The sequence below is a fragment of the Microtus ochrogaster genome, linkage group LG8 (genome assembly GCF_000317375.1).
Source record: "Microtus ochrogaster isolate Prairie Vole_2 linkage group LG8, MicOch1.0, whole genome shotgun sequence".
Taxonomy (NCBI): domain Eukaryota; kingdom Metazoa; phylum Chordata; class Mammalia; order Rodentia; family Cricetidae; genus Microtus; species Microtus ochrogaster.
In genome coordinates, this window is record NC_022033.1 from 11,082,159 (window position 1) to 11,104,857 (window position 22,699).

At 47.8% G+C, this 22,699-nt stretch overlaps 1 protein-coding gene across 1 annotated transcript in view; it reads right to left on the bottom strand.

Moving 5' to 3' along the window:
• Positions 1-22,699, bottom strand: part of Slc9a8 (solute carrier family 9 member A8) — a 60,001-nt gene that overhangs the window by 30,448 nt on the left and 6,854 nt on the right. The window contains exons 3-8 of the mRNA XM_005362857.2: positions 13,304-13,384; positions 9,530-9,588; positions 8,702-8,785; positions 6,668-6,769; positions 5,688-5,722; positions 917-1,060 (exon numbers count right to left, since the gene is read on the bottom strand). Of these exons, the coding sequence (XP_005362914.1) occupies positions 917-1,060; positions 5,688-5,722; positions 6,668-6,769; positions 8,702-8,785; positions 9,530-9,588; positions 13,304-13,384 (505 nt within the window). The remainder of the gene's footprint in view (positions 1-916; positions 1,061-5,687; positions 5,723-6,667; positions 6,770-8,701; positions 8,786-9,529; positions 9,589-13,303; positions 13,385-22,699) is intronic.

The window sequence follows — 22,699 nt, forward strand, 5'->3', positions numbered from 1 at the left end:
AAAAAAAAAAAAAAAAAAAAAAAAGAGGTGACTTCATAAGAACAGGGCAGGGCTAGAGGAGCTGGCTGCCTCTCAAATGGCGGGCATTGCATTTACCCACCTAGTCAGTCCTTCAGTTCAAGGTGAGGTCAAGGCCATATTGCCATCACATTATAACGAGGGATATAATCTGTTGGGGAGCTCAGAGAGGCAGAGTTACATGGCTGGGTGGGGTCAACAGGAAAACCTGTGCTTTGCCTTGCAACATGTCAGATCTCAGATTCCATCAAAGGCAGCAACCCCAGGAAAATGAAAACTTTCATTTTTCAACCTCATGTGGTGGAGCAGGACTCTTACCCTGGCACATGAGAGGTGGAGGCAGGAGGAACAGCAGGTCACAGTCATCCTTGGCTACATAGTCAATCTGAGGCTAGCCTGGGCTACATGAGACTTTATCTCACAGCTGGAGGAAGCTGAACAGATGGCTCAGCAGTTAGAGGATTCTGGTTTGATTCTCAGCACCCACACTGCAGTTCATAATCACTTGGAACTCCACTTCTGCCCTCTGTAAGCTGTTGGTCTCTATGGAGCTGGACATGGCACCACGGCCTCTTACAGGGTTGAGCAAGCCCGCAACATTGGCCCACACGGCATTCACTACTTCAGCAATGCTGCCTGAACAATAATCCCTCACTTGGCTGCTACTGGTCATCAAGGGAGCATACCACAGACCCACTGCAAAAGAGGCTATGAGGTACAACCTGGGATGTCACCTCTGAGAAGCCCTTCCAGGATGCTGAGAAACACAGACACACCTCCCTTCAGCAGCCTGGCTGAGACACAGTCGATGCAGAGACAGTAGAGAGCCGATCACATGGGACTAACCTCTGTACTGGCGTCAGAGTGGTGCTGGGACCTTCGATTCTCTCCTACTTACTTTGTTAGGACAATGGAGACTGCATCGTTGAGAATGCTTTCTCCAAACACCAGCATGTTGAGCACAGGGTCCACGTGCAGTGCATTGAAAATTGCGATAGTGGCTACTGGGTCAACCGCAGATATCAGGGAGCCAAATGCAAAACTGCAAGGAGAAAAGCAAGGCAGATTCTGTAAAGCATGGTGCTGGGCCCACACAGATGCGCTCTGGACGTGATGCTGAGACGGCAGCTGAAGGGCCAGGAGAGAGGGTGGGCTTTCCCACCGACCCCTGCCTAGCACAGGAGCGGAGAGGCTTAGACACACTGCTGAGAGTGCCTGCATCCCAGCAGCAGTGCTGTACTCTGTTCTGGCCAACGCTGTCCAGAAGACTGCTTACCCTAGCACACACTGCCCAGCTTTCTCAGCCAGAAAATCATATAAACAGTAGGCTTTGACCTCTGTTCTACCACCAGGTCAACTGTGCCAATTATGCCCAAGATCAGCCTCCACTTAGATTTGCAACATCCAAGAAGGTGCCAAAAGCAAGCAGCCACCAGAGGATGCAGCCCGGGCTGCTGACTGGAAGTTGGGCCCTCAGGTTTCACAGGTAGCACTTGATTATAAGGTCCAATGCCCGAATACTGGTCATCAGCTGACCAGGTTTTCAGCCCTTAGGGCTCACCAGTTAACATCTCCTTAGTATGTGGGATCTGGCCCCAAGCCCTTCACCACTGACTGTCTAGCTCAGAGCCAGTGCCTCTGGCCTTGAGGGAGGGTGTAGCAATAAGCAAGGCCCAGGTCAACTTAGGAAGCACAATGTGGACTGGGTTACAGTGCTTGCTAAGCATGCTGGAAGCCCTCGGTTTGATCCTAAGCATCACAAAACAGCTGAGGGTACACACTTGTAACCCCAGCACTTGGGAGATATCACCCACAGGAACATCAAGGAAGATGAACAGCTCAACTGTGTCAAAGGAGGCCACAGTGGGCTGTGCTCTCCAGGGGTCTTGAATGGAGTGTATTAGACACAGTCTCTGGTCTCACTGCCCAACACCCACAGCCTCTGGGTGCTGTCTTCCCACTTTCTAGGGAGTGGGTACAGTGCACAAGATTGGACCAGTTTTGCCAGGTCACTAGGAGCGGACTGACCCTAAGTGAAGAGTGCCTGGAGCTGCCTGTGCTCCACGTGAGGTGGACACCAGCGAGTGGAGAGCTGGTCTGAGACCCCTGAGAGGAGAGTGTCCTGGAGGGTGCTGAGCTAGGGCCATCATGCTTGAGACACTTCAGCCCTACGAGCCAACAACCATTCTTTTTAAAATATTTATTTATTTATTTATTATGTATACAATATTCTGTCTGTGTGTATGCCTGCAAGCCAGAAGAGGGCACCAGACCCCATACAGATGGTTGTGAGCCACCATGTGGTTGCTGGGAATTGAACTCAGGACCTTTGGAAGAGCAGGCAGTGCTCTTAACCTCTGAGCCATCTCTCCAGCCCCCCAACAACCATTTTTGATGTAAACTTCATTCCTACTGGGTTGCAGGTACACAGAGAGATGCCTGCCCAAGGTACTTTGTTAGTTACTGCAGCCTCTTAACCAGAACTCTGGGATCAGGGCCCACAGGCATGCCTGGGGAGGGATGGACAGAGGGAGCGCTAACACAGATCTTGGAGATGCAGGCCAGGAGGAGCTGTAGGTGCAGGTGCTCACTACACAGGGTCTCTATGTTTGAGTCATATTCTTCAGAATACAAAACTGGGGCCATGCCTTGTGGAAAAGTCAGCACAGGACAGTAGTGCTCTCAGGGAACTCAGTTGGTAAGGATTGACCATGAGCCCCGAGGCCTCAAAAGGCCTGGGTCTGGCCAGCAGTGGTTCCACATCCACCGTTAGGTCAAGCAACTGGCTCAAGCTAAAAACATGCTCTTTTATTCTCTCCCTCAGAGTAGTGACAGCAACAAAACATGGAAAGATGGATAGGGTGAGACTCGGGGAGGAGCGGGGACAAGCTGGAGAGCTGTTGCCATCTACTAACGGCAAACTCTCGCCAGCAGAGATATCTGTGGCCAGACCCATACCACGAGCCATGGCTGTATTCTCAGAATAGCAGAGGCGAGACAGGCAGCCTGTGGGTCTGTGGGAAAATTGATGTTGTCAACACTCAAAAACTGGAGCAATGGGCTGGGCATGGCACAACATTAATGCCAGACAAAGGCAGCAAACCTCCTCCATAGGTTCCAGTTCAAGCCAGCCTGAAGTATAAAGTGACTTCTAGGTCAGCCAGGGCTACATAATGGGGTGTCCTGTCTCAAAAAGCAAACAGTAAAACTGAAGCAAGGTATGGTGGCATACATTTATAATCCCAGCACTTGATCAGAAATTCAAGGTCATCCTTAGCTACACAGAAGGTTTGAGGTCAGTCTGGGCTACATGATGCTCTACATGACAACATCAAAAAACCACCTAAAAAAAGAAGCCAACAAAAACAAAATTGGAAAAGTCCCGGAAAACACCTATAACTTGGCTTTCTAAAATCCATACTCCGTGTATGTTTGTCTGTGTGTGGGGGGAAAGGAGGGAGAGGGGGAAGGAGAGGGAAAGGAAGGAAGGAAGGAGAGAGGGGGAGGAAGAAGGGGAGGTGGGAGAGCAGACAGACAGAAACTGACTTCCTTTTGGCTAATAAGCATATTTATTTATTTATTTGCTTGCTTGTTTGTTTATATTATTTTTTTTCCCCAAGACAGGGTTTCTCTGTATAACGGCTCTGGCTGTCCTGGAACTCTCTGATTAGATTGGCTGCAAAATCGCAGAAATCTACCTCTCTGGAGTGCCGGGGATTAAAGGCGTGGTCACTATGTCCGTCCTAAAGGTTCTGTAAAGCAGAGCAGCAGCACATACATGTAGCACCTGCCTAGCACATGAGGTCCTGGGTTCCACCCCCAGTACCGAAAAACTATTTAAAAAAAAAAGATTTATCTATTTATTATGTATATAGTGTTCTGGCATATATGCCTGACCCCAGAAGAGGGCATCAGATCTCACTACCGATGGCTGTGAGCCACCATATGGTTGCTGGGAATTGAACTCAGGACCTCTGGAAGAGCAGTCAGTGCTCTTAACCTCTGAGCCGTCTCTCCAGCCCCCAAAAAACTTTTTAAACATTTAGTAACTGCAGGCCATGTGTCCACATGGAGATCAGGAGGAGCTGAGGAGTGCTGTCCCTTGCAGTAGGCTGTGGCCACCATCAGACCTCCATTACCCTGGTCACTTCCCTCTGTTAAAGCTCTGCGGTCCTATACAGCAGTCTCTATCCAATGCACAGAGCCTCCAACAGAAAGGGGCGCATCTGCACAGGGGGAGGCTGGCTGGAGGTCTACCCACTCAAGCCAAAGGTATTGCTTTTGTCTCTCCACCCAAATGTCCAACTCCTGGCTTTAACTTGATTCTAGACAATGATCAACACTGCTTCTTCACAAGTATCCCCAAAAGTAGGCAGAGCCCACACCTTCCTTAATGTCAAGAGTGCTCTGGGCGTTTCCTTTCCTTTCCTTTCCAGCACACCTAGAAAACACCAGGGCCTGGTTCTATTGTACTTCAGGCTCCTCCTGTAGGAAGGTGACGCCGGCTGCTTGGCTATGTATCAAACTTTCTGGGCTGCTCACACATCTGTAATCCCGACACTTGGAAGGCTAGGGCATGAAGACTGCCTCAAGTTTGGGGGCCAGCCTGGGCTACATATTGAGTTCCAGAGCAACCTGGGCTATAGAATAAGACCTTGTCACAAACAAACAAGGAATACTTTTTCTTTTTTTAAACAACAAAAGCTCCAATTCTCCTGCCTAGGACGGGTGAAGGATGGGCACTGGGGACCAAGCTTGTTATCAGTGGCTCATTTCTATGAACAGGTTCTGAGGCTCTGGTCCAGGGTGCTACACTGTAGCTAAAGTCTGACATTCTCAGTTCACAGGAATGATCTAGAACTGACTACTTGGCTTTCTTCCTCAGCTCCCCACTCAGCCACTGATAAGTGCTAAGAGTGGACACAGGGACACAGAGCAAGGCACAATCCAGACTTCTCAACTGCACTGAGCTAGGGTCCTTTTGGAACTCTAGATCTGGTGCCTTCTGGGATGCAGCTGCCCAAGCTGCTGCTCCCTGAGTGGGTTAAGAAGATTTTAAGAGCCTCCTGAGCAGAAGGTCACTGCAGTGTCTTCTGGAGTGGCTTCAGATTGAGAAGATGTCCACCCCAAGGCCAGGTCCTACCTGCGTCCCCTAGTCCTGGTGGGAATTCCAGAGTCACTCTCTCCCATTCCATACTTATTAGGAAGGCAACCTCCTTCCACAATGGCTATAAAGAAAACTGAGGTTTTTGTTTGTTTACTTTTACAGTGTTGGGGACTAAACCCAGGGCCTCATAAGTGGCAGGCCAGGGCTCTGCCACTGAGCTATACATACATTCCCAGCTCTGAAGACAATTCCTAATGGAAGGACAGAGTATATGATGTGACTGGGATATGGGTGGGTAGTTAACTGGCCAGTCATTCCCTCCAAAGCATAAATGAGATCAATCATTTCAATCAACAATGTTGTGACCAGGGGTCTTCAAAAGTCTCAATATAATTTTGATTCATTTCAGAGATAATTAATTCAGAATAGATTCTATACTGAAAACAATGGCAAGTCAGGCAGAGGGAAGAGAGGAAAGGACCACACCCAGGAAGCCACGTGCAAAAAATGTCCCAGGCCTGAACAGTAGTTGCATGAAAAAATTACAGTGTGAAAGATTTACCTGTCTGTCATGTTGAGTTTAAAGATTACATCAGCCTGTAAAATAAAACACACAAACACACAGACACACACAAAAAAATTCCCTGGAGAACAGTCAAGAAAATGTCCATCAGTGCTTTCTTATCAACTAATAAGGACATTATCTTCAGTCCCCACTGAAAGGAAACCCCAAAGGGCTGCTGTGAGCATACATGGGCACCTAGACCCAAAGATGGGCACAATTCTCCTTCTTCTAGCCTGGCAGCTATGATCCTCTGCTCAAAAGGGGGCTTCCCTTGACCCCGAAGGAACACAGAGAAGGCAAACATCTAGGAAAGCTGCACGGCACACTTGATCTTGGCTGTTGAGTCAGCCATGAAGGTAACACAGTCAGCAGGAATAGGCTGTGGCTACCAAGAGAAACAGCAGCCACATGGACAGCAATCCGCTGTATCCTCAGCTTGGTCTGTTCTCAGCACCGGGTGGCTCCGCTTTCTGTACATGACACAAGAACGGGTGCTGCACAGCACACACCGTGAAGGTCTGAGTGCCACCTTCCGAGGCTTTCGTTCTAGCTGAAGTAAACTAATGTGAAGCCCAAAGCCTGGGCTGCTGCCTCATTGAAGGGCTCACAATGGCAAGGAGCATCATGGGAACTGAGAGAACAGATTCATAGCCAGCTCTGGTTTAAAGGCAAATATTCACCCAAGAACAGCTTTCGGCCCTACTGCAGTTGCCCTGAGAACACAACTGCCATTGTATCATTTCAGGGTGCAGGACTGCACACTATTCTGCTTCATGGCATTCCAATGGAAGAGACTGGTTTGCAAGTAGAATCAAGTATCTGGGGGTGATTACAGTCCCCTCAATTCCAGATGCCCTAGACACATGCATGAGCAGGAACTTCTTCCAAGGAGGGCACACACTACCAGGCAGCTCCTGCCCCACCCTGCACTACCCTCCAATAGAAGATCTTCAAGGTCATCGGGGTGCTTTGCTTACCTGACCCAGAAAGTAAATTCCTCCACCTACTACAAAAGCAGAGATAGCCGTTCCAAAGACAGCAAAGAGGGTGATGGAGCCGATGTTCTGAAAGAAGTTCCCCTGGGAAGGGGGAACAGAGGGACAAGAGGCCAACTGGTGAGCCAGGGAAGCCAAAATAGCCTTTTCCCAACTGTGCCTTCTCCAAGGCTGGACTCTCCTACAAAGGTCAGGGCACCCCTGCCTGCCCTGCTGGCTGGAATCCCTGCCACCGTCTCCCGGCTTCCCTGACTCACAGGTCCCTTATCCTGACCCAAGGCAGGAGCTAACCAGTCTCACCTGTTCCCAGTCCCTTTCCCTCTACTGTGTACTGCTTCCAGAGTAATCTGCAAAAGCTCAGTCTGATGGTGCTGCCTCTGCCTTGATTGCCACTTGCACATGAGATGCCAGTGAGCCCCAACCCTAGCTGAACCTGGGAAGGCTTGTGCCTTCATGAATCAGCATGCCACCTTGTTGCCTGGGTCCCAGTCACAGGGGTGTGCCCTGAAACCACCTGCAGAGCAGTCTTCCCTGGGCCTGCTTCCCCCCCCCCCCTCCACTGGCTCTCATAAGGGATCTGGCTGTGTTCTTTCAATGCCAGCTGCACTGCAGCGCTTACTTATGTAAAGCTGACTGACAAGAGCCTTTCTCAAAGGGCTGAAGGTTTAGGAGGAATAATGACATCAGTCATATGGATGATGCTCAATTCACAGGTGTGGAAAGAATAAATCCACACTATCACAGTTTTCTTTTATTCAATTAAAAGGTGCATTCTGAAGTCACCTAAACTCAAAGATCAGAACAATAGTCAGTGTTGGGTACCAAAGAAACCTGGGACAAAGGCTGAGTGCCTATTACCACATCAAAGCAGAAGCTGACTGCCAGGCTCTTCAGCATCACAAACACCTGTTACAGAGTCCAGGCTCCTCCCAGCACTTCTCACCCTGTCCCTGAGCTCCCCCTCCCTTGCCCCACTTCTCTTTCTACAGCCATTTGGCCACAGGCTCTGGGCTCTGCTCTTGGATCTCCCTTGATCAGCTTGCCCCCTCTCTCTTCCCCTCTCTCGCTACCCTTTTTCTCTCCTCTCGTGACCCTGTCTATTCTGCTAGTCATGGTCGGTCTGGACCTTTCTTGATGCCTCTGGCTGTCCTCTCCCTCATATTTAAAGACCTTCTCCTTAACCATACCTAGGAGGGGCCATGCCCTCACTTTCACTCAGTCAGAAAGACCTTTATGCTGTATTAGCAGCATGAAATAGGCAGAAGTCTCAGCTGGGGCAGGGCTAAACTGTAAAGTGCTTGCCTCGCATGCATGAAGCCTTGGGTTACCCCAGCACTGCACACACCAGGTGCTGGGACATATGCCTGTAATCCTAGCACCTGGGAGGTGTAAGCAGGAGGATCAGAAGTGCAAGGTCATTCTCAGCCGCGTGGAAAGTGCCAGGCCTGCCTGGGCTATGTGAGACCCTAACTCTAAAGAACTTAAACCATAAAAGAGAAAATATTTCAGTTCTGGCAGCATGGAAGTTCCGACATTTCCTCACGAGAAGGAAATGAAGCTATTAGACCCTCACAGGCTCCACTTAGGAGGCATCAAGGGTTTCAGTGACCAAGATTTCTGCTCCTTGTTACTAGGGTCAGGTTTACTTCAAGAGTATCCTCTGGGGTGGGGGTGGGGGCAGAAATGGTTTAAAGTTAAGAGGATGTACTGTGGCTAGGTGTGGTGGTACACACTTTTAATCCTACCACCCAGGCAGCAGAGACAAAGTGAGGTCCAGGCTAACCAGGGCCACACAGTGAGACCTTATCTCAAAAAAAGGGGGGGGGCCTTCTGCTCCTGTAGCCTGCTGCACCCTGTCATGGCCGCCAACCTTCAAACTGCTGCCCCAGAAGCTCAGACTGTGTGAAGGATCAGCATGTCAGTCAGTTCTTCCCCAGGTACGAGGGTTCACTGCTGTTAAAGTTACCGAACTCGAAGGAGCACCCCACCCCCACCTAAGCTCCAGGTGAACCTTACCTTGTGCAGTGAATATCCTGACTCAAAGATGATGGGTGGGAGCAAGAGAAGGAAAAACATGTTGGGGCGAAACATTTCTTCTTCCTATGAAGTCAAAAAGGGAGGACACTCAGGAGTGGGAGTGCACAACCATGAGACCTAGCTATCAGTCCCCACAATAGAGCAAGTATTCTTAACCACAGTCATCTCTCCACCCACACCCCCTTGGGTCTTTTCAAACTCTAAGTATTCACAAGCACCTTAATCTGTAGCCCAGGCTACAGTATTAGGTTCTGCCCCTGGAGTACCCGACTTCATCTGCATCTAATCAACTTAGAAAAACAAATATAGGCTATAGGGGTACAGCTCAGTGATGAGTTCCATCCTCAGCACCACATTAAACGAATGACTGCCCAGCAGGGTCCATGGCATTCACCTGTAGTCCCAGTTACTTGGGAGGCTGAGGCAGGAAGATTGACAATTCCTGGATATAGAGAGACCCTGTTTTGAAAGAAACAAACCAAGCCAAGTCTGGTGGCAACTCCTTTAATCTCAGCACTCAGGAGACAGAAGAATCTCTATCCCCGGCAATTAGGCAAAATAAAGATAGGATGCATGCTTGGAATCCCAGCACCAGGGATGCAGAGACATGATGGTTTCTAGTTTCATGGCCTTCCCAACTGGCCTCCATAATGAGTTCTAGGCCAGGAGAGACCTTTCTCAAAAAATAAGGTGGACAGCATCAAAGGAACATGTGACACCCAAGACTGTTGGCCTCTGGTCTCCACGCATGTGCTCATGCATCCACACACACAATGACAAGCAGAGCTGTGATTATGTCAAACCTACCTTCCAATTTGCCAGCTTTTTAAACTCTATAATTTTTATAACTGCTCCCATGAGAATACCTAGAAGGGAGAAAAGCAAAGTTGAGTAGAAATACAGCCTAAGGTTGCCTGGCTGGATTGGGCAGTGCCCTAGACTGGGTGGTACCCACTAGAGCAGGTCCGGGTCTGAGAATAAGAACAGGAATTGCCAGGAAGTGGGGTAAATCACCGAGCTTCCCACTTATGTCTCAGGCAAACACACCACGGCAAAATTTAAGATACATGGGGAGAAGAAAACTCTTGTCACTGCTATGCCAGGTGTGGAGGGCTCACAGCTGGTCACCCTCTCTAGACCATCCAGTTTCAACGGAAAACAGCAGAAGGTTATAGGCCAGGCCGATCCTACACTGCTTATTCTTAGTCCTGTCGTTCACAAATGGGGGTGGGGTGGAGGGGCTCAGCTGGTAAAGCCTGAAGACGTGAGTTCTAACCCAGGACTCACTGCTACAAAGACACCGACTCTCAGAAGCTGTCCTCTGACCTGACGTGGCACAGCAGCAAGGGCACACAAACAACTGTTGGGTGTGGTTTACAGTGGAAGGCAGGTAGAGGTGAGCACAAGCTGGTTTAGAAACCGGCCTCAAACTGTAGCTAGGAGAGCCTTGAACTCCTGATCCTTCTACCTCTGATTTTTGTTTGTTTTTTTTCTTTATTTTCTGCAATGTTATTCAACCTTGTGCCCTCTTATTTTTTAAAAAACACACTGGCAACAGTGATGCACACCTTTAATCCCATCTCGGGAGGCAGAAGCGGATGTATCTCTGTGAATTTGAGGCCAGCCTGGTCTACATAGAGAGTTCCAGGACAGCCTGGGCTACAAAGTGAGATTTTGTCTGGAAAAACAAACAAACAAGGCAAAATTATCAAGTCCATATGTTACCCATATATTCTCTTAGATATGGGGCCTTCTACCAGGGGCCATTCCCCTTTAAAAAGCCTGCCTTTCCCTCTCTCTTCCAGCAGCTGTGAGCTGTCTGGAAGGAGCAGAGATCAGCTGAGCTGCCTGGAAATGCCAGCTGCACCTGCTAAGCTGCAGCCCATGCTAGGGTAGGCTTTGGTGATGCTGCTGTCTTTGAGTCAGCTCTGCTCCGAAACACAGGGACAGCCAGACAGCTCTGAACCAGGACCAAGGAACCCTCTTAAGGACGTACAACTGGAACTGTTTTCTGGCTAGGCCTTCGCTCAAAGCACAGGAAAGTGGAAGGGAAAGTGCTTTTAAGTGTGGATGGAGGTCCTCTTAACCTCAACACAAAAGGCCAATATGTGCTAAGTAACTGAAGGCCACATATACCCAAGGGGACATGTCTGCTTCCTTTCAGCCTCCTTGGAGTTGTTTTTGGCACGACAGTCAGACAGTCCTGAAGGAGCCACCTCAACATATGTGACACCATGCTCCAGCTGGAGAAGTCCATTTCCCATCATTTAAAAATTAATTAATTAATTCCCAGGACTCGGGAGGCAGAGGCAGGCGGATCTCTGTGAGTTCGAGACCAGCCTGGTCTACAAGAGCTAGTTCCAGGACAGGCTCCAAAACCACAGAGAAACCCTGTCTCGAAAAACCAAAAAAAAAAATTAATTAATATATTTTATGGAGGAGTGGCATCCATGCTATAGTGGAGCTTAGAGGACAACTTGAAGAAGTCAGTTGTTTCCTTCTACCCCGTGTGCAAGCTAGGGATTAAACTCAGGCTGAAGGCCTGGCAGCAAGCACTTTTACCCACCGAACCGTCTCACCAGCCCCAGGCTACAGAGGGCTGTCAGTTCAAGACAACAATAAACCAAGACTCCGGCCTTCCCATCTGTCCCCTTGGACAGACTCAGTATTCTGGCTTTTGTCTTTGTGCCATGTAATTGCAAGATGACTACAGTGTTCCAGGCATCACATCCCAAAGAAAGGGGGTGCTAACTTCTCTCACTTCTACCAGGAAGGAGAACCAAACCCCACCACCCTGGAACACGTCCCTTTGGCCCGACTGTCTTATCCCCTCAACCAATCAGAGCAAAGAAACATGTGATATCATGATAGCCAAGACTAAAACTGAGCACCACCTTCCTCCTTGGGCACCATGGCAAGATGCCTGATCAAAATGAGGATTCCATTGGGTGGTGGCGCACACCTTTAATCCCAGCACATAGGAGGCAGAGGCTGGCAGATCTCTGAGTTTAGAGCCAGCCTGGTCTACAGAGGGAGTGCCAAGACAATCAGGGTTATACAGAGAAAACCTACCTCAAAAAACCAGAGGTGGCTGGGAATACAGCTTAGTGGGAGAGCATGCACCTGCCTGTGGTGCCCTGGATTCAGTTCCCAGCAGCAAAAACCACGTACAAGATAAAGTTTTATTTCCAGGAACAAAACAAGTGGCAAAGGCTCTTGCCAGGCAGCCATGTCTGCCGAGAGCCTGAGGGCCAGTGCTGGAGTCAGGAGTCACAGCACCCACACTTAACAGTCTGTCTGTATACCTATGTGTGCATATGCCCACAAGTAGGTACTGGACCCACTGAAGTCACAGCCAGCTCTGAACCACATGATGTGGGTGTTGGGAACTCAACTGTGTGCCCCGAAAAAGCAGCAAGTGTTCTTAACCACTGAGACATCTCTCTTGTCCCTAATTTTTAATTTTTTAAAAGATCCTTTTTTTTTTTAAATTTTATGTGTGTTTTGTCTGCATGTATGTCTGTACCACAGCATGTCTGTTGTCTAAGGGCATCAGGTTCCCTGGATGGTTATGAGCTACCATGTAAGTGCTGGGAACTGAATCCAGGCCTTCTGTAAAAGCAGCCAATGCTATTAACTGCTAAACCAATTTTTGCTCTTTTTTCCCCCCAGACAGGGTATGTAGCCCTGACTGTCCTAGAACTTGATACATAGACCAGGCAGCTCTTGAACCAATACAGACCTGCCTGCCTCTGCTTCCTAAGTGTTGGGATTACAGGTGTGCGCCCAGCTGAATATTTATTTATCGGGCAAACGAGTGTTTTGTCCTCACGTGTGTCTGTGCATCACCTGTGCGCAGTGTTCTAAGAGTCCAGAAGAGGGTGGCGAATCTCCTAGAACTAGAGGAACAGGCAGTCCTGAGCTGCCATGTGGGTACTGGGAATTGAATCCAGATCCTGCGGAAGAGAAGCCTATGCTCTTAACTGCTGAGCCACCTCGCCAGTCCACTAATATTTATTCTTAATAACTGGTAAAACTATTCAGGAAAAGCCAGGCTGTGGCGGCACACGCCTTTAATCCCAGCACTCAGGAGGCACAGGCAAGAGTTCTAGGCCAGCCTGGTCTAAAAGAACAGGCCTCCAAAACTACAAAGAAACCCTGTTTCAAAAAACCAAAAAGAAAAAACAAAACACCCCAGCTATTCAGGAAACTGTCCATTCCCTGAAGCAGCTTTTTAACCCCTTTCTGAAATGCCCCAGAAAGGGAGGGAGGCTCTGGTCTACAGGAGCCATTAACTAGCTGTAAGGCCGGGGTCCTTCCAGCTCTAACTGTGACTTTGCAAGCTAAATGCCAGCCAACTTAGTGGAGCAGGACACTGTCAGGTGAGAAGCAGTAGGCCACAGAAAGATGGCTTTTCCATCACCTTTAAGGGGTCAGCACCCCTCTCAGATTCCTCCCCGCCCCCAACACACATTGTAAAATGGACTCTAAGGCCCTGTGGTGAACTGTGGAAAGGTGATCCCAAGAGAAAGAGTGTTACTGTGTACCAGTGCAGTGTTCTGGACTGCCAGTATCACTTACCTAGAGAAACGACAGCCACACTCTCAGGCAGGAAGTGCAGTCGGTACCGGATCAGCAGGTGCACCAGGATGATGCAGATGGCTGCGAGAGGCACAAGAACTGTGTAAAAGCCCCATCAGGTAAGAGACAACAAGCTCAGGGCTTGCTAAATGTCAGCAGACATTTGGCAAACAATGACCAGTGGTCATATTTTTAGTGTCTTCTTTTTTTTTTTTTTAAACAACAATACACTACTTGTAGAGTCTGTGAGATGGCTCAGCAGACAAAGGCATTTCTGATTAACCTGACAACCAGAGTTTGATTACCATGACCAACACGCAGGAGAGACTCTCTACTTCTGAGGTCTGTCTCAGATTTCTCTCAGACCTCTGAGTGTACATTTGCTGCATATATACACACGCATGCATGATCTTTATTTTGTGTATACATGTGAGTGCCTACATGTATGTATGTGCGCCATGTGAACGCAATTCCCAATGGAGGCCATAAGAGGGCACTAGATCCCCTAGAACTGAAGTTAGAAGCCACTGTGAGCCATTGTGTGGGTGCTGGGAATTTGAACTTCAGTCCTTTGCAAGAAATGCTCTTAACCACTGAGCCATCTCCAGTCCCACAAATGGTTTGTGTGTGTGTATACATACATACATACATACATATGTTTTTGATTTTTTTTTGGGGGGGGGGACAGGGTCTCACTATATAGCCCTCATTTGTCTGACCAGGCTGGCCTCAAACTAATAGAGCTCTGCCTGCCTCTGTCTCCTGGGGCTAAAGGTGGATAGCACCTATTCCTAAAATAACTGTGGGGCATAACACAGAAGGTATAGCTCTGGCTACAGCCCTCTCCTTGGAGCTTTACATAGGTTCTCAGGATGGAACTCGGGTCACCAGGCTCATGTGGCGACTGTCTCTACCTGCTGAGCTACCTTGCAGGGCCTCTAATAACAGATTTTTAGAAAGTTAAAGCTTTGACAGCCATTTGGGGGGGGGTGTTTTTTTGAGACAGGGTTTCTCCGTAGCTTTGGAGTCTCTCCTGGAACTTGCTCTGTAGACCTGCTGGCCTCGAACTCAAGAGACCAACCTGTCTCTGCCTCCCAAGTGCTGGGATTAAAGGCTGTGCCACCACCACCCAGCATTTGACAGCCACTTAAAAAGGTTCACATTTTCCTGATTATAATACATGTCCTGCTTTCTTCTTTTTGTTGCTGAGTTGTTGTTTTTTGGTTTGTTTTTTTTTTTTTTTTTGTTTTTCAAGACAGATTTTCTCTGTGTAGCCTTGGTTATCCTGGAACTCACTGTGTACACAAGGCTGGCCTCGAACTCAGAGATCCCTGCATCTGCTGGGAGATTAAAGGCATGCACCACCACCACCTAGTTTTGTTGTTGTATTTTAAGCCTTGGTCTCAGATAGCCTATGCTGCTGTATTTGTTATGTACAGGAGTATGGGAGGATGACCATCAATTTCTGATGTTTTTTTTTAAGTTATAAACTGATTGGCCCATTAGCTCAGGCTTTGTATTAGCTCTTATAACTTATATCAGCTCATTATTCTTATCTATGTTAGCCACATGGCTCAGTACCTTTTTCAGGGAGGCAGGTCACATCCTGCTTCTTAGGTGTCTGGACAGGACTGCGGAGGAATGGCCTCCTCCTTCCCAGAACTCTCCTGTTCTCACTGACCCGCCTCTACTTCCTGTCTGGTTGTCCCACCCACACTTCCTGCCTGGCTACTGACCAATCAGCGTTCATCCAAAACATAACTGACAGAATACAGGATTGTCCCACACCACTTCCCCCCCCCTTTTTTTTTTAAACAAAGGAAACTATCCATAGTCCATTTTTTGGGAATGTGGGCATAGTTTTCCAGGCTACTTCCTGCTGGTTGGGGGCCCTGATAATCTTAATGAGGACCTAAAGAAAATTTAGAATTATGATCAAGTCCTGACTGGAGTATCCTGTGAGTCTTCATCATCTCAGGCAGCAGTCTTGAATCTGTTCTGGATGTAGAACTCAGACATCTGGGCCATCTGTTCCTACCAGAGATTTCTCAGGTGGTCTTCCTCGATCAAACCTGATTTTTTTTTTAACTCGGAATGAATCCACAGCATCTTATTTCCTTTTTCAGCAGGACAGGTCACATCATGCTTCTTAGGTGTCTGGACAGGACTGGCAATTTCTGATGTTTTTGCCTCTACCTTCTTAGTGTTGAGATTATAGGTGCCCAGTTTATGCTAGGGACTGAACCCAGGGCTTTGTGTGCTAGGCAAGATCTTAATCAACTAATCTACATTCCCTGCCTAAATAATACAACAGGTCATATGGCAAGACCCAGCCTTAAAACACACACACACACACACACACACACACACGGTATGGTCACACACACACGGTATGGTCACACACCTTTAATCCCAGCTCTCCTGGAGGCAGAGGCAAGTGGATCTCTGAGTTCAAAACCAGCCTGTTTTACATAGTGAGGATAGTCAGGGGTACACAATGAAACACCTCATCTTAAGGGGCAGGAGAAAAGCCAGAGAGATGGTTGGGGGGATCGGGGACACTTGTTCAACAACACTGATGAGAAACCAACTCCTGAAAGTCATCTTTTTAACTTTCACATATGTATAAGCACAAACACACTAAGAAAAATAATAAAAACTCCTGGCCCCAAACCCCACTTTCGTGTATTTGCACCACTCTAAATGTCACTTCATGGTTCAGATGCTAGTGCGCATGGCTCTCCAGCCCCAAGGCCACACCCCAGCTCGCTATCCACAGAACAGCACCACTAGGGTCTTATGACATGACTAAGGCTAGCCTTGTTTTTACTTAGTAGCTCTCCATGGTCTTGAACTCATAGCAATGTCCTGCTGCAGATTCTCAAGTATTGGGATTACAGAGAGTTGTTACCATGCTCACCTCTAGAAATAATTTTTTTAATCTATTTTTATTTTATGTGCACTTATTTGCCTGTATGTATTTGTGTGAAGGTGTCAGATCACCTGAAACTGGAGTTATAGACAGTTATAAGCTGCCATGTGGGTGTTGGGAGTTGAACCCAAGTCCTCTGAAGGAACAGTCAACGCTCTTAACCACTGAAGCATCTCTCCAGCTCCTAGAAATATACTTTTTTTTTGGGGGGGGGGGCGGATCAAGACAGGGTTTCTCTGTATCTTTGGAGCCTGTCCTGGAATTAGCTCTGTAGACCAGGCTGGCCTTGAACTCACAGTGATCCGCCTATCTCTCCCGAGTGCTGGGATTAAAAGTATGTGCTACTACCACCGGGCGAAAATAATTGTTAAAAGAAAATGTTCAAATGGGGTAAGGAAGTGGGTGAAGTGCTTGCCACATAAGCATGAGTTGAGTTCAGAGCCGAGCTGGTACACATCTCTGCAATCCCAGCACTGGGGAAGTGAAAACAGAAGGGTCCCTGGGACTCCTACCAGCCTGGCTGTGTCAGTGAGCTCCAGGGTCCCCAAGAGACCTGTCAGTGAGAGCAGTTGAGGAAGACACCTGTAATGGACTTCCATCTTCCACAGGCATGTGTGCATATACAGATATGCACACACTGCACTCATACCCCAAACACACACATAAAATACACACACACACAAATTGAGAGAGAGAGAGAGAGAGAGAGGGGGGGGCTCTAACTGTGCGGAGCTGCTAACAGACCACCCTCAGAGTTTGTACTGACAACTTTGGTTTCTTCAATCCCATCAAAAAGTACCAGATGGCCAAAGAAAACACTGTCAATTCAGAAGTCTGGTCCTCTTTTCCTTCTGCACTGTGAGCTATCAATTTGTGATGTTGTTTCACTGTAAATATTTAACCTAGTTAGTGAATGAAAAAAAATAAAAAGGAAAGAAAAGGATATGACTGTTCCTAGGTACCATGGAGGAGAAAGTTTATTACAAATGAAAGGAAGAACATTGTTATCATTTTTAAAGAAGTGGGACCATGAGTGGTGCCATGAGGGGTGGCGGTGCATAACCAGAGAGAATTTGGGTATAGAGTTTATTTAGTGGGTTATGGAGGGGAAAGGGAAGAGTAAGGGGAAAAGGGGGGAGGAGAGTGGTAGAAGCTGCCTCTACAAAAGGGCAGACAGAGAGAAAGAAAGAGAGAGAAGGGAGGGAGAGGGAGAGGATGGGGACTGGAGAGGAGGTGGGAGATGGCTTGCCTTGGCAAAGGGTAGGGGAGGTTGGAAGTGGGCAGAGCTATCTCTTAAAGGTACAGGGTACCCAGGTAACAGACCAGGCCAGCAGATTACAACAATAGCCACAGTCAGACACCAAGTTGGAGAGTCCAAAGTGATCATAAGTAGACTGAGCTAGCCCATGTGAGGAAAGGGGTGAAGGAGGGGGAGAGGACAACCAGGTGTAGCAGCCAGGAGGCTATAAGTCACAAAAAGAGGTGGTAACCAAAACGTCTGGATTATGGAAGGAAAAGCCTCTGGGCTACGGGGGCAGGAGGGGAGTTGTATGTTATCCACACTCTGCAACAGGTAGGGCTGCAAGAATGCTGGGAGAACCTGCCGGCCAGGTCTGCTTAGATATGTTATTTTTGTCCTGTTTGTCCTGGGTTTGACACCGAGAATTACAAGTGTCAAATTAACAATTAGAATAATTAGAAAATCCTGCACTCTCTTGCTGAGCCAGAGACAAATAAGCACAGGAACCACTAAAACACTAGATGAGAATAGAGGTCTCTGCTGCTTATAATCTGTCTGTCTGTCTGTATGTGACCATGCAGGGGGTACACACGGAAACCAGACAGTGGTTGTGGTTTGAAAGAAAATGGCCCCCAAACAGAATGACACTATTAGGAGGCATAGTCTTGTTGGAGGAAGTGTGTCATTGGTGGAGGTGGGCTTTTAGGTATCCTATGCTCAAGCTACATCCAATGTCACAGTTCACTTCCTGTTACCTGAAGATCAAGATGTAGTTCAGTTCCACTTATAAGAGCTAACTCATCTGGCAACTCCCAAGACAGCATGATCAATGTGCTGGCTGCCAGAAAAGGGAACATCACATCACAGCTAGCCATAGCCTGGACTGAGATTTCTCCTCGGGTGATGACTATTTTGTAGAAGTAGATGATCGAGATTGTTGTAGAATATTTGTATACACTGTAATGATGTGTTTCTGCCTAAAGCGCCTTCTGATTGGTTTAATAAAGAGCTAAATGGCCAACAGTTAGGCAAGAAAAGGTTAGGCAGGACTTCTGGGGACAGTGAGAACTCTAGGAGGAGAAAGGCAGACCCACAAGCCAAATGCAGAGAAAGCAGGGTGGGTAGTGCAGCAATGAGGTAACTGAGCCACATAGCAGGATGCAGATTAATATAAATGGTTTAATTATAAAAACTGGTTAAGGGGGCTGGAGAGATGGCTCAGAGGTTAAGAGCACTGATAGTTCTTCCAGAGGCTCTGAGTTCAATACCCAGCAACCACATGGTGGCTCACAACCATCTGTAATGAAATCTGGTGCCCTCTTCTGGCCTGCGGGCACACATGCAGACAGAACACTGTAAACAAAATAAATAAATAAATCTTAAAAAAAAAAAACTGGTTAGGGCCAAGCAGTGGTGTGCATGCCTTTAATCCCAGCACTCAGGAGGCAGAAGCATGTGGATCTCTGTGAGTTTGAGGACAACCTGGTCTACAAGAGCTAGTTCCAGGACAGGCTCCAAAGCTACAGAGAAACCCTGTCTTGAAAAGCAAAACAAAACAACAAACCGAACCAACCAACCAAACAAACAAACAAACAAAAAAGACCTAGTTTGTTGAAATAGGAGCGGCGGAGCTGCGTCCCCAGCACCCGGCCACCTGCTCGGCTAGCTTTATACCCGAAATAATTACACAGAAACTGTATTCTTTTAATCACTGCCTGACCCATTAGTTCCAGCCTCTTATTGGCTAGCTCTTACATATTGATCTAACCCATTTCTTTTTTTTTTTTTTTTTTTGGTTTTTCGAGACAGGGTTTCTCTGTGGCTTTGGAGTCTGTCCTGGCACTAGCTCTGTAGACCAGGCTGGTCTCGAACTCCCAGAGATCCGCCTGCCTCTGCCTCCCGAGTGCTGGGATTAAAGGCGTGCGCCACCACCGCCCGGCCTAACCCATTTCTATTATTCTATGTAGCCCACGAGCCGGCTTACCAGGAATGATCTTAACCTGCATCTGCCTGGAGTGCGGGAACCATGGCGACTCCTTCTCTCAGCTTCTTTCTCCCAGCATCCTGTTCTGTTTTCTCCGCCTACCTAAGGGTTGGCCTATGAAATGGGCCTAGGCAGTTTCTTTATTAATAAGAAATCACTCCCACATCACTAGTTAGAAACTAAGCTAAGGTCGAGCATTCATAATTAAATTTCCTATTGTTATTTGAGAGCTGGCCATGGTACAGATAAAGGAATAGCAACACTATGGGTGTGATAAACACCAATGATTTGGGGTTCTTTAGATCCAAAGGAAACTCCAATTCCCCAAACTCCAAAAGGCAGTCCAGTAAGCTCAACAGGGACTACAGGAGCATTTCTGGTGGCTAGATAAAAACCAGCATTCCTCAGGAACTAAACTGATGCCTGTTATGGTTTTGGTCCCTTTAAGGGACAAGCCACGCCCACTCCCTCCCCATCTGCTGAGGCAGGCTGAGCTTGTCCCCTTTTTCATCTTCCTCTCGGAGAGGCAGCTTTGCTTCTGCCTCTCTCCCCACTTCTCTGCTTCTCCCCTTCTCTGTCTCTTTCTCCTCTTCTCTCTCTCTCTCTGTCCCCCCTTCACCCTTCCTCCTCCATAACCCCCTGAATAAACATTCAACCTCACCCTGCATGTCGTGTCTATCCATGTTTCTGTCTTCTGCCCGCTCACCATGTGTCTCCCTGGAACCAGCCATTGCTCGGGGACCAGCAGCCGTCTCTGCCTGGGGCCCACTGCCTGCTGCCACATGGCCCGCCACCACTGCTCTGGGACCAGCAGCTGTCTCTGCCTGGGACTGGCTGCTCCCAGGGCCCGCTGTCTGCCGCCACATGGCCCGCCGCCACCATTTGGGACCTACAGCATTTCTGCTGCCTACGCCACCAGGGATCTTGCAGCATTTTTAAAAAAAAAAACAAAAAAAAAACCAATGCCCATCTACCAAAGGAGTCACTTCCCTTACCTCTGGCAGAAGGGACATATGGACCTGTGGTACCTACTAGTATATCAAAGTGCACAGCCCCCATGCTCCCTCAGTATCACAAGTACCTGCTACACATTTCAACCCATGCTAGCACCCTAGTCCTTCTCACCTCTCTCATCATACCCAAAACTCTCCAGCTCACAGGCTTCCCTCTCCCCAGCTACTCATTTTCCTTATAACCCTTCCACGCTTACTTTCTCTTTATGCTCTGCCCATGTTTCTCTATGTTTTCTCTATTCCTATCCCCCACTATGCTCCCTCTCTCAGATAGCCCTGGCCATGTTTGTATTTCAATTTCCTTCTGCTCTGGACTCTTCCAGAAGGCTCTGGCTGTTCTCTTATATCTACAATAAACCTCCTTCTTAAGCATACTAAGGAGTGGTCATGTCAGTTTATAGGGGGACTTTGGCTGGGTAAACAGAAGGATTGTTATCTGGTAAACAAGCCTTTAAGCAGGTTTCTGTTTACCAGAAAAGCAGATCTCCCTAAACTGGGTTCCTGGTTGTCAGAAACTACCCTTAGTCCTCCAAGAAGCTCCCTTAATCATCCCCCAAAAGGTCAATGACCTCTAGCAAGGGCATCTAGTTCTAGTGAATCCCAACACCCTGTATTAGCTCAGATCCCCACCTGACATATAACATCTGTTTGCCTTTCTACAATTTGCTCTTCTCTCTGCACCCCCACCCACTGGTTTTAGCAATTTGATCCCCAATAAACCTTTCTACCCGCAGAGCAGTCTAGTAGTTTCTCTGCACCATCAGTTCTATTTGGTGTTGAAACCTAGGGCTGACCCAGGGCCCTTTACACCACGGCTAACTGTCTCTCCCTGCCTCACACTAGGAGCAGTCTGTTCAGTCTCGGCCCTCTCCCTGGCTTGCTGGAACCCGCTGTCTCTTTCTCTTGGCTCCTGGAGCCTACCCCATAGAGCTGTGCAGGTAATCAGGCAGCTTCTCTCTGCCATCCCGGGGCCGTACAATATTGGATTCCCCACTCTGGCAGGGTTCCTGCTTGTGACCCTTCCCCTAACTCTCTCCCACCTTCTCCTCACTCTGCTTCCAAAGGATGTCTTCTCTTTTTTCAGCTTGGTCCTGCCTCTAACCACAAGCTCTTCCCATTCAGAAGTAGCCTCATGACTCCTCACCACCTCTATTCTCTATCCCTCCTTGAATTCAGCCTGCTGTTGTGAAAGGCTGGCCTCAGTGTAAACTAAATAATCAATCTCAATGGCCAAAATATGGCACGCTCAATTTCAGATTCTCACAACTTCTGCCACACACAAGAAAGAATCCCTTCTCTGCTCTCTGATCTAGTCTCTACCTCATCACTGAATTCTGTTTGTAGGGATTCAAATGTCTTCGGATATGGATGATATTAACAATTGCACGTGCTGTTCTACTTTATTAAAAAGGCTGACTCTGGAGCTCAGATTTAGGCCCCCTCTCCGGACCCAAGCATGCTTGTTTGAGTTTCTTCCAAAGTGAAGAGTCCAAGAATAAGAATATAAAAATGTAGATCCCAAAAATAAGTAGAAATAAATAAGTATCAAGTTGTAAGCTAGGAGAATAAGAGCATCGGCAGCCTTCTCAGCAGCTTAAGGATTAACTATTAATAGTGGATTACTCTGCTTTACAACCCATAGCTCTATCTGTAAGGCTAAAGCAGCCCTCTGCAAACTTAGGTTGGTTCTGCAACCTGAGGATCAGCCTTTAGATACCCCGCCCCCAGCCACTCATGACCATAAATTGATGTGAGCTAACTTTTAAATGATGGGATGTGCATGACTTTTGACTTTTTGGTTTTATATTGTCCCATACCCTTCCCTGCTTTGCGAAACTGGCAGTGTCAGGGGAGGTGCAGAGCCTTGGTAAACACTATCAAGGAATGTCAGGGAAGACAATAGATTAAGTACAAACACTAGTTTAACTGAAAAGCTCTGTTAATGGAAAATGCAAAGAAGGGCAATTTGTAACTGAGTTTTACCTTGAGATTGTAAAAATCCTTTTGTTATTGCCTAATGCTTGCTATAAAAGGAGTTCAGAAACTGGTCTTGCCACAGCCTTACAAGTCCATCTCTGGCTGTGGTCTCAGCTAGCTGATAAGCTTTTTGTGCCCCAAGGAGATTTATTTTTTAATTATTTTTTTCCTGGAATAAAGTTTGCTTCTAGATTATTAGACTGGGCTGGAGAGATGGCTCAGAGGTTAAGAGCATTGCCTGCTCTTCCAA